General features: G+C 36.7%; 1 protein-coding gene across 1 annotated transcript in view; it reads left to right on the forward strand.

Moving 5' to 3' along the window:
- Positions 1 to 18483, forward strand: part of CNTN1 (contactin 1) — a 311723-nt gene that overhangs the window by 215791 nt on the left and 77449 nt on the right. The window contains exon 16 of the mRNA XM_036252416.1: positions 12518 to 12638. Within this exon, the coding sequence (XP_036108309.1) occupies positions 12518 to 12638 (121 nt within the window). The remainder of the gene's footprint in view (positions 1 to 12517; positions 12639 to 18483) is intronic.

An 18483-nucleotide genomic window follows, 5' to 3' on the forward strand; every position in this document is an offset into this window, starting at 1 on the left:
GTCAACATTTGTTGAGCAATTACTGTTTGGCCATTGGGTTACATGTTTTCCATGTATTTCTCCGTTGATCTCCACAGCAGTCCTCTATAGAACCCAAATTATTGTGATTTTCTAAATTTTCGAGTTGCGAAAACTGAGGATTAGAGAGGTTAAGTAACTGGCCTACAGTAATCCCACACCTTGCTGGTGGCAGAGGGAGGACTTGAAACCAGCTGGTCTGACTGCAGTCCCTGACTGCTCACCACTTCCATTTTTAATCCATTGGTTAACACTGATACCTGTACCCATTTAAACAACCCTCTTCACATTGTTTGAAACACTGTAAGACAGCAATGTTCAACTCATAACTTAGTCTCTAATCTTGTTTAATGAGCCTTTTATTTATTTTTTAAATTTATCTTCACCACACTATTGTCTGTGTCCATTGGTTATGCATATATGCACATAAATTCTTTGGTTTATATCTTCCCAACCCCACTCCCCATCCTGCTCTCTGAGGTTTGTCAGCCTTTTATGTTTACTTGAAGTGATCCAAATTACTTCATTTTTCCTCTACTATTAGCTACCTTTGCAATACACTGTAAACCAAGTCTATAGAGTCTCCGGTGGTCTAACTATAAACTTCTAGGCAAGTCTTAGTGATTTCCTTTATGTAAGTAGGTATGTGTGTGTGTTTGCAGGTATGTGGACATGTATTTGTTCTGACTATATTGACAACACCATTCGTAACAAAACAAGACAGATTTCTTACCCTTAGGCTTGCTGTTTTTTTTTTTTACCAAAAATATTAATTATGTTGAACACATCACAAAAATATGTTAAATATGAGTGAGACATATATAATCCATGTTAGAGCATGTTATGAACTTGAGCATAAATCTGCTTCTGCAAGACATGCAAAAAGAGAGAAAGAAGAGCAGTAATAATAAAACAGGTTTTTTTGTTGTTGTTTTTCAATTTCACCGTTTCTCTGCTCGCTGTTGAACAAGGTAGAGATTATTCAGAGTTATGGGGCAACAGGCTGGAAGAGAAAAGGAGGGTTGGGTAGTAATTCTGGAAAAGGCAAAGATTAAGTTAGAGCTAAAGAGAGCAGAGCAGGAGACCAAGCAGGCCCAGTGACATGATATACGCCCTGCAGCGGGACATTTAAACAGGGAGCAATTTTTCTCCCAAGGCAACGTGGGCCATATGTGGAGACATGTTTGGTTGTCACAGCTGCAGGGTGACTGGAGGAGGGCTGTATATTCTGAGCATCTGTTTAACACGTGTGCTGCTCAGCGTCCTGTTAGCCAGGACAGTCTCCACACAGAAAACGATCCAGTCCAAATCCCCAGCAGGGCCAAGACTGAGAAACACTGCTCTGAAGGAGATCAGTTAAGCCAAGAGATTTGGGACTCAATAGATGGGCCACTGAAAGGTTTCAAGTGTGATGTGTCAGAAACAGAGAGGTGATATTATTCTGAGCCAACGAGGACAAAAACAATTGTAAGATGATAGATGAAACATTTGCCAAAAGAGTGTGAAGTGGAGGGTAGATTTCATGTGTTTTGTGAATTTCAGATGAGCAGTGGAAGAGGAAAGAAAAAATATGAAATCTGTATAGTCCCCTGACAAAACTCGCAAAGGCATTCAACCTGCGCCCAAATGTTTTCTCTGCTCTTATCAATAATTAATTGGAAAAGAGGTAGAGAATTCTGTCAGACCTCTCTCTTTCTGCATGTTCATCTGACCTCCCTTTTACTACCTGAATAACCTTAACTTCCGCCTAACTATTGTCTTTTTTTTGCTCTTTCCATCAGTAAACATGGAGGTAGGTATCTTTGTTCACTAATGTGTCTATACTTGCATTAGCTGCTTTAGATCATCACACTTCTAGTGCAGAGACCATATGAGCTAAAGTTCCTCTCTAGCACAGCATCCCATAGCCTAGTTCTTGGTAAGCATCCATTGGTGGCAATGCTAAGTGAATGGCATTAGCACATATAGAAGCAAGTCTTACTTCACAGATGTATTGGCTTGGAGGGATCTCCAAAAATGCATCGAAAATAAAAGATCTGTTTGTTTTACATAGAATTCCTTGCATACTTAAGCATTGCTGCAGTAGTCATTCTGGCCTTTATTCTTGCAAAATACAGTAAATATTTAAAATAAAAAGAGGGAAAATAAACATGTCAACTTTGATGTTCTAAGACTTTTAGTATTTTACATCATGGCCTTTGATACTTTTTAATTTCTGATATCACACTAGAAATATAGTATTTGTCATTAGCTTTTATATTAAAAAAATATATATCTAAATATGGTTTTGCCATTGAAGAATCCTATATGACCTTCGGCAAAATAGTTACTCTGAGTCTCAAGCTTCTTATCTGTCATCTGAGGAAGTTGGGCTATATCAGAAGTTTTGAAAAACAACAATGAAAAGTTTTTAGCAGAAGAATCCTTTTCTCAAATACAATTTAAATCAGAACCCCAGCCCAGCCGGCATGGCTTAGTGGTTGAGCGCTGACCCATGCACCAAGCGGTTGCCGGTCAGATTCCCAGTCAGGACACATGCCCAGGTTGCAGGCCAAATCCCCAGTGGGGAACATGCAGGAAGCGGCCAGTGTTCTCTCTCATCGATGTTTCTGTCTTTCTCTCCTTCTCTCTTCTTCTCTCTCTAAAAAATCAATAAAGAAAACAAATTTAAACTAAATCAGAACCCCAATAAATAAAAAACACACAGCAAGGTTGCTCGGAATGAAGAAATGGTGTGCGTGTACACGTGCATGTGTAGGAGCCTCCATAAACAAGACCTAACACAGGCCTTCTCACGCTCTCCTGACCAAGAGCTCCCCGTCCGGGTCCCTGCCTCTTACCAAGCGGTGCGCGGAGCTCTTCAGAGCTCTGGGGCCAATGGGAGCCAATTTCAAACCATAGGAATCAAATGATATCCAAGTTTTCTTTCAACTCTAAGCATAGGTTCTAAATCCAAAGCTTTGATGTTTTTGTCCATCATTCAAAATGCTTAGCAGAGACCTCAAGAAAAATTTCTTCTTTTTTGAGTTTTAATTTAAAATGAGCCAATTGATCAAAATTGTACTCTTTGGCCACCAAAATATTTAAATTTAGGGATGTTCAACATTTCCATTGCTTCTGTATATACTAGGTGTGACTTCTTTGTAATTTTTGTTAACCACTTCCCCAAGTTATTTAAGTTTTTATGTTTTCAATAACATTACTTCGTTATAATGTTTTTTTAAGTCATATGTATTTTTTATTATTTTTTACATTCAATATTAATGCTGATGCATTACTTAAAATAACACTAACTTCAATATTAGATAATATTAGGAAATTAGTGTTAATTATGTTTGAAAATGTTTTTGTGATTATGTAAGAGAAAGATCTTACTTTTTTGGAGATTCAATATAATGTTTTGAGGAATGAAGTATGATAGTATCAATACTTTGTTTTTTAAGGGTTCAGCAACAGATAAATAGTAGATAGAGAAAAGGAAAGATAGAACTAGTTAGATTGATAATTAAATAAATATGACAGAAAGTTTACAATTATTGAATCTAATTGGTTGGTATACAGGTGCTATAATACTATCCTTTCTATTTTTTTATGTTTGAACATATAGATAAAATAATAACATATTTTATTCTTCCTGTTATGAGAAAGTATCCACTTTTACCTACCAAACTATGAACTTAAATCCCATTGTCCGACCCACAAAGCACTAATTTGGTGACAGCTTGACCTGGTGAAACCTGGACTATATGTTAACTATTGAGCCTTCTACTAGTAGCTTAATTCAAAATCTTAAATTTCTTCTCTCTGAATTGAAAATGTTAATAGTATCACCCTAACAATTATAAATTAGATAAGACAATATATATAAAGTATCTAGCAAATTGCCATGTATCTAAAGGTATCTTAATAAAGTAGTAGTAGTGATGGCAGTGGCATCCCCATAGTAGAAGGAGTAGTAGCAGTTTCAATAGTAGTATTTGTAGCAGCTTGAACATCTGGAATTCCTTGCTCCCTATAAGGTGGAAGACTCTGTTACCTCACTTTGAGCATCACTTAACTTGAATGGGAAATGAGAGCAATGGTTATATAGTTACTGCACTCCTTGGCATCTTCCTGCTTGAATTTGGGATGTATGTTCAGTGTTTCCATATGCAGGCAATTGTTCTCTTTTCCATATTTGTTGACATATTCATGTTAGGATTTTGACGGAATAAGTCTCTGTGGCTTGAAATGATTCTATTGGTATCCCATCATTTCTGTTGAGTATTTCTGCCCAATAATTTCAGGCAGGGTTCTTCGGAAAAGACAACAGTGCTAGGGAAAATAGAAGACATCAGGAAAAGAAGAAAACCAAATTTGGGATGGTTTGGCTCCATGAAAGAAGCCATAGCCCTGGCCGGTTTGGCTCAGCGGTTAGAGCATCGGCCTGCGGTGTCGAGAGACCTGGGTTCGGTTCCCGCAAAGGGCACATACCTCGGTTACAGTTTGTCCCTGGCCCTGTTTGGTCGTACAGGTGGCAGCCACTCAATGTGTGTCTTTCACGTCGATGTTTCTCTCTCTCTCTGTTCCTCTCTCCCCCTCCCACTCTATCTGAACAAAAAATGGAAAAATATCCTTGGGTGAGGATTAAAAAAAAAAAAAAATGAAAGAAGCCATAGGCATGTGTCCACAGGAGCTGAGCAGGGCTGTTGAGGACAGGACATTGTAGACATCACCCATTGGTAGGGTCACCAAGAATCAGAACTGACCCAATGACACATAACACACTACCATTAATAGCAGTAGTAGTATCCTGTTAATAGCAATAGCAGTAGCAGTAGTAGTGGTTATAGGTATAGTAGTATTGTATCCTCATCTCTAAAATATAGTTAAAAATAGTACCAATTGCACAGGGCAGTTGTTAAGAACAAGTGAGTTTACATATGTAAAGTATTTATAATAGTTCTTGGCACCAAGAAACCATTTACATACTAAATATTTGCTGTCAGTCATGTTGGTGATGGTAGTGTTCAAGTTTGCAGTTGCATATGATGTATTTGCTATAGTTATTTTTTTCTTTTACCTAATCAGTCAAAAGTAAAAAAGAATTTTTTTTATTTTTCATGGATATAGCATGCACTATATATATTTAATAACTTTTACTAATAATTTTCTAGACTGTTCTCTTTAAAAGATATGCTTTCCACCCTGGCCAGTTTGGCTCAGCAGTTAGAGCGTCGGCCTGCAGTCCGGAGAGACCCGGGTTCAGTTCCCGCTAAGGGCATGTACTTCGGTTGCAGTTTGTCCCCGGCCCTGGTTGGTCGTGCAGGTGGCAGCCACTCGATGTGTCCCTTCACATCGATGTTTCTCTCTCTCTCTCCCTCCCACTCTATCTGTACAAAAAATGGAAAAATATCCTCGGGTGAGGATAAAAAAAAAAAAAAAAAAAGATATGCTTTCCTCCAGCCTTCAATATCTATGCCTTCATTCTGAACTTGGACAGAACAAAAGAGATGTTTCTGATATAGAGCCGTCATGACCTCTATGCTTTTAGCCCTGTGTATACCATATCTGTAACATATTTCTTTTTTCATTATGACTAATTCCATTGGTAATACAACTTAGTCATTCAGATTCATTTATACTGCAGGAATGAGTTATTCATGGCAGAGGGGGGAGGGAGATATGGACCTTTATATTTTGGAAGTCGTTTGATTTAAATTTGAGAAATTTCTAAGTGGTAAACCACATATACACTTTGGAATATCCCTGAGCTGTGCTATCACAATTTCCAGTATGTGATTCAAGTCTCCTCATATGAAAGGAAGCATTTTGTAATCCAGCCAAACTGTGGTTTTTAGTGAAAAATATAGCGAGCATTCGTATCTAATTTGTGGCTAGAATGTGCTGAGTCCATGATCTTTACTTGCTTTGTAAGCTTTCGGTTGACCACTGAGAACTTCAACTTCTCCTGAGGTATGAAAAGTACTAGTACCATTTATAAAAACTTCAGGACAGCTTTTATACACGCACAGCTATATTGGAAGTGATATAGTACGTTTTTCCTTTGCTTTCCTTCTGTGGTGTTTCAGTGCCACACCTTCGCCAAATATAGAGCAAATGAGAATAAATGTTAAAGACATTTATTATTGCTTTATATAAGTAGGCCTATCATTACCCACCTAAGTCCTAATATTTATAAAATAAAATAAAAAGCTGATTTAAAAAATATATATTTTTATTGATTTTTTAGAGAGAGAGGAAGGGTGAAAGAGAGAGAAACATCGATGACAGAGAGAAACATCGATCAGCTGCCTCCTGCACATCCCCCACTAGGGATCAAGCCTACAACCTATAGGGATGTGCCCTGATGGTGAATTGAACTGGGACCTCTCAGTCCATGGGATGATGCTCAATCTACTGAGCCAAACTGTCTGGGCATGAAGTTGAGTTTTAAAATGAGCTGAACATTAAACTTTTAGAATGGTTTAATTAAGAGTTTTAGAAAATTTGCTCTGAGTAGTCAGTAAGTATCAATACAATATACTATTTTGACATAAAACAGTTTTTGTTTTTCATTACATGTAAAAAGTATAAAAAGAATGACCCCATTATTGATCTCAGAATAAAATAAGTAAAGAACAACATGTTTCAAATTGAGAGTCTGGGGGTAAAAAGAAGCAATTTTATTTAGACAAAGGAATATTAGGCATACAGTGCTCAAATATTTTACACAGGGCAACTACAGTGCCATAATTTGTTTATTTTTAAAATTAAAATAAAATATTTCTAACTTCTAAAGTGTGTTTTTAAAATTCCATTCTAATCACATGGCTCGTTGAAATAGGAGTTTAATAATAAGATGATCTTTCTCTTAGAAGCATAAAGCAAAGTAGTGAGTTCACATAATGAAAGCATATAATAGAACTAAGTTTCTTTTATTTTTATGCAAACAGTATTCTTTCCCAAATATAGCTACTATCTTATGTCATAATAGTTTAAAAATATTTTACTTAGTATATTTCCATTAATGAATATTGTGTTAAAGTACAGTGCTATTAAGGAAGTCAAAACACATTAAAGAGTCTGTTTTACAAATCTATAGTGTTTAAATTATTTAATTTTACCATAATTATCTTATAGTTTTCCACCAGAAAATTACTCAGAAATATATGCCAATTAGTCTTTAGAAAAAGTTTCCTTCCTCACAATGTTCCTCTTTCCCTCAAACATTTTTTAAATAAGAGTTATAAATAATGTAATGATATTTCATTACCTCCTCTCTTTGAGGAATTCTATTTGGTATGGTATGAGGGTTCACGCCAAGTACTAAATTGGGCACAGTCCCCAAGATCATCTTCACTTCTGAAACCAACTGCAAGTTCCTGGAGTTGCCAAAGCCAGTATCAGATTTGATTTGCGGAAGGAACTCACAGAACTCCTTGAAAGCTATTATACTGATGGTTACAGTACTTTACAGAAAAGGCAAACAAAATAAAAGCAGGGAAGAAGTGCACAAGGCAGAATCCAGGAGAAGAACGAAAAGCAGGACTTTCATTGTTCTCTCCCCGTGGAGACCAGATGCAGTCCTCTGTCAGCCTTGGCATGTAGCACACAGCACAGAGGAATGCCAGCCAGGGACGCTTACCTGAGCTTTGGTGTCCAGAGATTTTACAGGGGCTTAATCACATAGGCATAGTTGATTGATTGACCAAATGGTTAATCTCATGACCTGAAACCCCTACCCTGAGTCCCACTGTTGGTCTTTCTGGCATGGGCAGTCCGCACTATAACTATACAGGTGCAGCTAACTCCCATCCTGAATCACAGTGTTAGGCTGTTCAGTCTGATCCAAGATACCAAGGTGAAGAAAGAGACATAGATTGCCTTTCAGAAGCTGAGGACAAAGAACAGGCCTCTCTCAGGTAAAGGCCACGTTCTTTATAAAACATATAGGTTGGAAAAATGGGTTACCGTTGCCTTATATGTTACCTGCATTCTTCTCTCTATAAATTTCCACATTATCCCTGAAACATTTATATTTCTTCATGGAATTAGTGTATAAGTAATTTGAAATATGTTATTAATGGGTAACTGATCTCATGTATATGGATAGCAATAGTTTTCAATTCAGCTATTTTAATTTATAACATTATCGCTATCTTACCTGAAAAATAATGATATGAAATTACTAAAAGAATTTAATAAAAATGTTTTAGGTAATAGGTATTTATTAATTCATTTATGCAATATTTATTTGTTGAATTCATCCTGTATGTCATGCATTTCAATAAGTCATTTGTATGTAGTAATAAATAAGATCTAGTCCCTCCCTCAAGGAAGTATAGTCTAATAGAAGAAATGAACAGCTAAACAATTATAGTAGAAAGACACAGTTATGATGAAATATACAAAAGGCCATGCCTAACCCAGACTTTGGATTCCAGAGAAGAAAGGGGCATCTCAACTTGGCTATCACTTGTTAGCCAAGTGATAGAACTGGGAGATGCAGGAATCTAACAATGCAAGTGATATGAACACAGGTCTGCAGGACAGAGAACACATGATAAAGTGTACATTGTCTGCAGAGGCTAGGGCACAGGAATTGGGTGAAGGGATAATCAGAGGAGGTAGTAAGAGTGTGTACTTCATGCTGACACCAAAATAAGCCTCATGTGCTTATGATTGTCACAGGCTATAAGAACTTGCTAAGCTAATTCTATTTGTAGTTGAAGTGAACATATATTACCTTTTTAAAAATAAATATGTTTTTATAGATTTTTTTTTTAGAGAGGAAGGGAGAGGAAGATAGAAACATCTATCTGCTGCCTCCCGCATGCCCCTTGCTGGGGGTGAGCCACACCAGCCAGGCTGTGAACATATATTACCTTAAAAGCAGATGCCAGAATTCTTAATAAGCAAGTTGATCCATTCATTCCAACAACATATATCTAGTGTTGTCGTGTTCCTGGCACTGTGCTGGTCCCTGTGGATTCAGCACATATGGTTGTACACCTACATGACACAGGGATACAGTGCTGAACAAAACAGGCATGTTTCCTCCTCCTCCAAGTGTACAGTCCTCCACAGAGGCAGACTTCAATCATATGACTGTACACGTATTTCATTGCAATGGAGATATATACTGTGACATAAGGTAAAAGGTGCGATGACAATACATAACAAGAGAAAACGGAAAGACTTGCATGACGAAGTGACTTGAACTGGTATTGGTGGGGAGAGCGTAAGTGTTATTTAGGTGATGGTGTTCAGGGAGTGGGGTGAGGAGATTACATTTCAGGAGAGGAATCACCATGGAGAGCCAGAGCTCAGAGAGGCCAAGACACATGCAAGTCCTAAAAAGGGAGTGTCCCTTAGGAAAGCAGAGTGTAAGTGAAATGGTGGCACTCGGTGAGCTGGAATATTGGACTGAATCTACGGAATGCATCTAGGTTAGGCATTGTAACACTTTTATCCAGAAAGGGGACACTCTTTAGAGGTTTCAGTTGGTTTTCACAGAGAGCATGACTAATCATATTTGCATTTTTAAAAGGTCCCTCGGGGTGACAAATGGAGAAAAGAACAGAGTGAGACGGAGTGGAGGTCATCACTAAACAGGACAGAGGAGCTCAGGGAGAAATGTTGGTGGCTCGGAGAAGGGCAGGGGCAGAGGCAGAGTGATGAACAGGAGTGGATAAAGTCCAGTCTTTGTGCTGGAATTATAAGGAAGTTGAAACAGAAAAGGGGTTGAAAACGTCCTCAAAATTTCTGGAAAGTGTATCATCACAGATGATTAGAAATGTTGAGTGTTTGGGGAAGGACAAGCCCAATGTTATTAGGAGTCAAGTAAAGTGAGTTGAAGAAATGGGAACCAGATTAAAATGGATTGAGGAGTAAGAGGTAAAGCAATGGAAAATACTGAAAACAGAAAGTAAGGTTTTGAGAAATAAGTATTGTCAGAATCCAAGAAACCATCAAGAATTAAGCAGCTTAGCCCTGGCCGGTTTGGCTCAGCGGTTGGAGCGTCAGCCTGCGGTCCAGAGAGACCTGGGTTCAGTTCCCGCTAAGGGCACGTACCTCGGTTGCAGTTTGACCCCGGCCCTGGTGGGTCGTGCGGGTGGCAGCCACTCGATGTGTCCCTTTCATGTCGATGTTTCTCTCTCTCTCTCTCTTCCTCTCTCTCCCTCACACTCTACCTGAACAACAAATAGAAAAATGAATGTCCTCGGGTGAGGATAAAAAAAAAATATTAAGCATCTTAACATGAAGAAATAAAAATATTTATTTGTCCAAAGAATAGAAGAGAAGAACAGAGAGGTCAGAGATGGGAGTGGGAGTGACTACCAACAAGAAGGCAGAGCACTGGGAGAGATGGGAGTTGGTGAGAAATCCCTCTAAAAATATGGTCAGCAGGACTTTTAAGAATAGAGCTGTGGAATAGATGATCATTCTTGTTGTTGATTTGCCCTCCTTGTGATGTACAACTGGTTCCATCACCTTCAGTTCTTCAGTAAACCCACTTTACTAGGGAATACTTTGTGTTAGTAAGCTTTATGACAAAAAAGTAGAAAGGGCTGCCTTTCTAGTCTGGGGCTCTTTGGATTGGCAAAGAAATACCTGACCAAGCACACGGAAGGAAAGAACTCTCTTACCCTGGGAATTTGTACAAATCTTAGAAACTGGATTTTCAGCCAAGCTAGATCTCAATGTACAGGAATACCTCAGCTGACATTAAATTACATAATCTCTAACTACGTTTTTACTAAGAATGGCTAATATCAAGGTGTATGGAGATAGTAGTATTCTATTATAACCAATTGAATCAATGTGTTCAGATTATAGCTAGCTATTATTCTTAACTTCATTCATCAAGCAAGGATTGCAAACCCAAACACTTTCCAAAATCAGCATGGAATTTAATATGTGAAGGGGCCTCTGGCAGAACCTAAGATAAAGCAGAGCTTTCGTTCCATATAGCAGCGGTTCTCAACCTGTGGGTCCTGACCCCTCTGGGGGTCGAACGACCCTTTCACAGGGGTTGCCTGAGAAACAGTAGCAAAATTACAGTTATGAAGTAGCATTGAAAATAATGCTATGGTTGGGGGTCACCACAACATGAGGAACTGTATTAAAGGGTCGCGGCTTTAGGAAGGTTGAGAACCACTGCCATATAGAGTCATTAAAATAACAAAATTAAAAAATGTGCAGGTTTATATCACATAAAAATACCCTCATGTATTACGTAAAATATTAATCTAACCATGAATCTTTCATTCTTTAATATATATGATTAGAATAGTAAATCAATATTTTTTGATTCTCAGGAAGACCAAACTTTTTCAAATATTTCTCTTAAGAGAATATTTTGAAGATAATGAGCACAGATTAGGCATACTTTCACTACCAAAGGGGCTGAATGACCTTAGTTAAATTATTTAGTTACTCTGAGTCTCAGGTTTATGTTTAATAAAATGGACAAATTGGGCCTCTTTCAGAAGAAAATTTAATGTGATAATATATACACTTATATAGCCCAGGACATGGTACAGAGTAGGATTTACTCTGTAAATACTACTATCCCCATACACCTTGATATTAATAAAAATATTAGCTACTTTTAGAAATAGCAATGAGATGGTACGTTATTCCCAAGCAAAAGTCCCTCAAGCCTCCTTCAAAATATATATACTGAATACTCTTCTGAACACTGGGAATAGAGCAGCGAACAAAACAAAAATCCTTGCCCACAGGGAGCTTATATCTTCGCAAAAAAAGAGCATGTAAGTAGAATTTTCCTTTTTGACACTTTCTGCAAACTTTTAGTATCTTTGTAAAGTGAACTGTGACACATCTTGAAATTAGTGAGATCAACTTTTGCAAATCAAGTTAATAATTCTTCGCACACATAATGCATTTATTTGTCCTCACTGATGTTCAGCACTGAGATTTTTAGACCTTAATGTTTCTCTTTAAAAGATACCAAGGAAATAGTTTTATCCCTTCGGTTCTCTCAGTATGGCCCTCTGTGAATAGAAATGAATAACATGTTACCCTGGCTGGTTTGGTTCAGCGGTTAGAGCCTTGGCCTGAGAACCAGACAGTTCCAGGTTCGGTTCCCACTAAGGGCACGGACCTCGGTTGCAGTGTGTCATCGGCCCTGGTTGGGGTCGTGTGGGTGGCGACCACTCGATGTGTCTCTCTCATGTCGATGTTTCTCTCTCTCTCTTCCTCCTTCTCTCCCTCCTACTCTATCTGGCAAAAAAGAAAGAAAGAAAGAAATTAATAACATGTTAAAGATATCAGGGCTAAAATGAACCTTAAGTAATTCACTCACTTCATTTTTCACTTGAGAAAGCCCAATGCTTAAGCAGCCTAAGGAGACATATGGTTAGCATATCTACAATAGATACCTTTTCATGGTGTTCATTGTGTGAGAGGAAAAATGTCCTTCTGGTATCCGAAAGGCCGTGTAATTGGTGATACATGTGCTGATTTGAATGACTGCTGCTTTTGCTCACAGCTGGACGCCAACGGGGAGCTGCTCATCCGGAACGCGCAGCTGAAGCACGCGGGGAGGTACACCTGCACCGCGCAGACCATCGTGGACAACTCCTCCGCCTCCGCCGACCTCGTTGTGCGAGGTAAGGGTTTCCTCGTTCTGAAATTATAAAACCGAAGTGATTTGACTTGCATAAACATGGATCATCTTCTGGGAACTCTGGCACAAATTCTCATATATTTCGTCTTGATCCTTGACAACAGCTCCTCACTCATGCCCAAGAATAATTTATGCCAGACAAGTAGTAAACAACACTGATTTTGTTTGTTTTACTAACCACATGTCTTCTAGAAACTTACACCACATACCTCCTACTACATGCTCATGCTTGTAAACTTAGTACTTACGAGACGTTCTCAGTCCCTGCTAATACCTTTTGTGTGTTGAATATAGTGTTGTTTCCTTCTTTACTTTTTATGGAAAAAAATATACTGGTGCCAAGGTCCTTTAATTATTACTATCATCTTAGAATAAAAAGTGAATTTATACATGTATCATGTTTCCATTCTGTATGTGATTTGAGCTAGTGTTTTTGTTCTTGGGAATAACTGAGAGTGTGCTGTGATGCACACTTATTGAAAAGACAACCCCTTTGCTACTGACTACTGTTGGATAGATGTGAGGCCACCTCAGAACATGTTTTATCTTTTCAAAAACCATTCATTGGCTCTCCACTCACTACCTACAGAATGAAGACCATTTCTTTTAAAGAAGGACCCAAGACGTTCCATGGGTTGACCTCAGCTATTAGCCTTAATCTCTCACCATTCCTCGTAACCAAGTCCACTATCCAACTAGTCCACAAAAATACCCTGGCATTTCTACTTCTGTTCTTGGCTCACGGGATTCCTTCTATGTCCTGTTTTTATTGTGTGTTGCTCAAATCTTACCTATGCTTCAGAGTTTGACTCAAGTATTAACAAATTGAAGAGTCCTTACTGACAGCCCAAATATGAGCCCTCTCTTCTAAATGTTTATAGCAACTACTTCTCTGGTGTTCTGTAGCAACCTGTGTACATGAGTCATCTTCTCTACTAAGCTGTATGATTCAGATATGCATTTTTAATTAATTTTAGTGAGCTGCAGAATTCCATTGCATAGTTTCATAGCTCTCTTTTTCTTTCTGTGGCTGTGTCTACTTTTTCTATTAGAAAAAAGTTATATTTTTTTGACATTTCACCTACTAGAAATATTTACTGACCATTATTTAATTGTGCATTTCAGTCCTTTTTTTTTTTTTTTTTTTGCATAGACAAATAAAATGATATCTATGGTTTGTTTGTTTAATTACCCTTCCAGATCTAGAGCAATAAAATTTCAACCAATCTCAGGTACCTCCTGCATTTTCCTGGGTGGGGAACCTTTTTTCTGCCAAGGGCCATTTGGATATTTATAATATAATTCACAGGCCATATAATATTATCAACTTAAAAAGTAACCTGCTATATTTGCTCAGGCTAATTGGGTGAGGCATGTGATGTTAGCTGGTATTGATTTCTCAGGCCTTAAAATGGTCCCATGTTCAGCCACTAAGCAATGGTAATATGGAGTCCCCAAGTCACTGTGAAAATGCTGAAAAGTATTTTATTCTAGTTGCATACGTTCTCCAATAGAGTGATAAGAAGTCTAGCTGAAATTTCTTTATGCAAGTGAACTTAGACATTTATTTCACATACTTCTTATTTGAATATTGATAAAGCTTAAAGGCAACAAAATACTGAATCAAAGAGAGTTCATTTAGGTTCAGTATTTCCATTAAGAGTACTTTGTTATCTGGGGAATCTATTGTCTTTGAGAGTTATCAGGGAGAGAAAGTAGCTCACTGTTTTTCTAATCAGACCACTTAGCTACTGGATATTTCTAGCAATAGCCTATGTGTATATTTAATTGTAATCGTTTGCATACAGGGTGGGGCAAAAGTAGGTTTACAGTTTACACAGAGTTTATTCTTTTATTATTCTTTATTAATTATTCTATTATTTTCTACACAAACAACTGAAAATCGACTTTTGCCCCACCCTTTATTGAATGAATTAGCATTAATATTACACTAGTGGTTATGTTAAAATATATATACCTCAGTGACTTCATATAGTAGTTACATTATAATAACCTCCCAGTATTCAGAAGGAAGAAGTTTTATGGACATAATCAAAAAGTGGTAGTGATCTTATTCACACATATTTAGATAATTGATAATCATAATGTGTATTTTACACAGAATAATGTGCATTAATTATTCAATAAAATGAAGCTATTGCAGGTGTTATGTAAAAATACAATTTTTTTTCATTTCTCTAAAGCCTTTAGTCTTAAGAAAAATACCTTAAAATAATGGAATCTGTCAAATGCGCTGAGTAGAAATATGATATAGCATTTTAATCCCTGTACTATAGGATCATGTTAATAAAACTGGATGGGTAGATGAAAAGTATTGCTTAGCATTTTATTTTGCTTTATTTTTATTTACTTATTTTTTTTTTTTTTTTGGAGCTCTAATTGGCTTTATTAAGTACTTCATGAATTGTACAGCATCCCGTCTAGCAACTGGAAGAGTGCTCCCTGCTTAGCATTTTAAAAGTCAGCAGAGTAATAATTATTCTGAAGACTTTCTTTCTAATAATATAAAAGGCATTCATTTTATGTCAAGAGACATTTGCACTTAAAATAGTGAAATACATTTCTGCATAATTTTTGTTAAAATATGTATAAACTAGAACTTCAAATATGCTTATGCATTTAAATAATGGGATATAAAATTAGTTTATTTCTTATAACAAGGATGAATAATATATGAGAAGACCCGCTGCCTTAAGTAATATTATCATTAGTGCACTGATCTCCTTAATTACATTTTGTTATCTAGTCCAGGATATTATAACCAGAAGTCCCTAGACAGGCTCGAAGGGGTCCACGGACTTTCCAAAATTGTATATAAAATTCCATGTATATGTACCTTTTCCTAGGAAGAGTATTTATAATTTTCACCAGATTTTCATAGCCAGCAATGGTCACAATCATCCTGTGACATCAATTGAAATTAATATTGTATCAGTGAAAGAGGTAATTTCAGAATCAAGCTTTTATAACATATTTATATGATATAGCCAAAAGAATTTACAAGTCGAACAATTATTAATTGCTTAATATTTAAAAAATCTTCAGGTTTTAAAACTAGTCTTAGTTATATATATGTATATATATACGTATATATATATAATATATATATATAATATATATATATGAAGAACCAGTTACTATAGAGTTTCAAATGTTTTTAGCCGTCTTATGTAAAAATCCAAAGTAAGAGGTTAATACAAATTTTCTTTTTTCTTGTTGTAATGAATGTTTTACTTCTTAGGTCTTGTAAAGTGTATTTCAGGTTGCTAAATCAAATACATCTGATGCATATGAAGGCCCTATATAAATGTTCTTCAGCAAAAGATATTTCTGGAGGACTTAACGCTCTTCAGAGAAAAAAAGTCTCTTTTAGAAGGAAAGGTTTCTCATAATTTATTCATCAGCATTGTGGGAACATTTATGCAATGTACTAAATCTAAATTCTCTCTTATGAGTGCACTTTTGGACAACATTCAAAAATGAACCATAAAATTAGGCCACAAAAGCAAGAAATTAGGCTTTGACCTTCATATTTTACTTTTTCATGCCATTTCTACTATATTGTAAATATCCTTGGCAACACTATCGACTTTTAGGAAGACCTTCCCAATGCCAGCTGAGCATAATATTTACCACTAAAATTGCCAAAATAGAAAATGCAATCACGATTATAATTTTCACATTCTTCCTTTTTATATCTGATATATTCTATTAAATACAATTTTATAATACATGGCTGATATTTGAAAAGAAAGAAAGACTTTCACTATCTGAAACATTTGGTCTCATTCTTAACCCTAATATATGCTATATAAAATTCAGTTTTTAAAATAACTGAAGTTAAAGTGGATAATATAAAAAATGTGTAAATCATGTATCTCCAAATCAAGTTTATATTTCTATATTGTTATATTAGAAACATACCATTTTATGTAGACTTTTATTTAAATGGTAATTGTGTGTGTGTGTGTGTGTGTGTGTGTGTGTGTGTGTAAAGCTTTCTTCTTTATTTCTAAGGCCAAAATACAGTTACAGAATGAAAATACATATAAATTAGATGTCATCTTTATTTGAGATAATTCACTGAAGTTTTTATTACTTGGCCTCATGACATGGTTACTGGATTCTTCCTTAAGGAGGTCATTTTAGTTCATGACTAACCCACTTCTAAATCCTGTGTTGAATAAGATAAGGTAACTTAGCCAAATAAGTAACTTGATGGAAACTGTCAATATACATGTTAGTCTGAATAATGTTGCTTTATTTTAAACCATCTTCATAATGGTTGGCTAAGGGTCTTTCCTGCAGAAAATGCTTTTAAGGATTTATGACTTCCAGCTGTTCTATGTTAACCGAGTTCATATACAAGTCTGACCTCTCTCCACTGTCCATGCAAAAATGTTTTTTAATCATTTATTTGAAGATGTTTCAGATTAATTAGTACTCTTTCTTTAAAAATATAAACTAGATAAACATATACTTTAAGATAAAAGTCCCAATTTTTTATAGTTGATTTGGTCCAGAAACATTTTACCAAACCTGTTCTATAACTGCTGCTACTAAGTAGCCAAAGTGACTAATTGCAGCCCTTGCTCTGTTCCCTTTTCCCTTCCATCATCTGGCACACACAAATACATAGTAGTTTAATTTTTAAAATAGTGTGGTAAAAGATAAAGCCAGAGACATTCATTTGAAAAGCTTAAATTGCTGACTTTTGGGTTATTTGATGCTCTGTTTGTACGACTAGTTCAGGGACCCTGGATATCAGTGAAAGCAGAGACAGAGGGCCTGCCGTCATGTTAAACATTTGTGAAACTCTTGGTGCTAAAACAGGGTTTAGGTTTCTGTGGTGTCTGGCATAAATATTCTCATTGTGTTCGGGGCAATTTCTTGCCCTGTATGCATTGAAATTATTGTTAAATAATCAATTGAGAATATGTTCAAAATTATTATTAAGGCATAACAGGCCTAAATTCATTCAAAATGAATTTAATCAATGTAATCATCATACAATTTGGAAGAACGGACAGAAAGGCTTTGTGTAGTGCAGTACATACACTGAGTTGGATAGGCATAAAAAGTACAGAAGCACCTAACCGCCTCCTAACACACACACACACACCCTCTCTCTCTCACACACACTCATGAACAGATCCAGAGAAGAGATTCAACATGGGCAGAAAGATATGTCCAGATCATCAGAGTCAGATCAGAGAGAATCGTTGAGGTAGTTTTTCAAGTATTTGGGTCAGAAAAACACACATTTACCTCAGATACTTGGATAATTGCCTCTGCTTTCCACTTGCTCTGGCCAAGAAAGTTTGCCACAGAGACAGACTAAAGATTCCATCTCATCAGCCCTTGCAGGACTGAGACAGGGAAATGGCCCTCGCTGGCCACACTGGCTGCATCCGTGACTGACGGGGCGCCGTTCTGAGGCATCCGGACCCCGCTTGGCACTAAACCACAGCAATGCATCTGTTAATAGCGAAGCCCACCCAGATATTAAGCATTCCTCTTCCATTGAGAATCAACAAATTCAAGAGCTACGAGAGGCCAGTGCTCCACCACCAGCACACGCTGAGGCTGATCATGAGCGGAAATGTGTATGTGTTTATAATAAACACAGAAGTTAAAAAGGAACTTGTTTCAAAGTTAAAATTTATCAGTGGTTTTATTTTTTAAAAGCTTAGTGACTGTAACAGTTTTCCCAATTTCTGCTGATGTTAAAAAATGCATCGATGATTTGAAATTCTATTTCTTGACGTAAATCTAGGAAGATTTTAAAATGTATCAACCAAGTATGT

Source organism: Molossus molossus, unplaced genomic scaffold (assembly GCF_014108415.1).
Source record: "Molossus molossus isolate mMolMol1 unplaced genomic scaffold, mMolMol1.p scaffold_m16_p_10, whole genome shotgun sequence".
In the NCBI taxonomy this organism is placed as follows: Eukaryota; Metazoa; Chordata; class Mammalia; order Chiroptera; family Molossidae; genus Molossus; species Molossus molossus.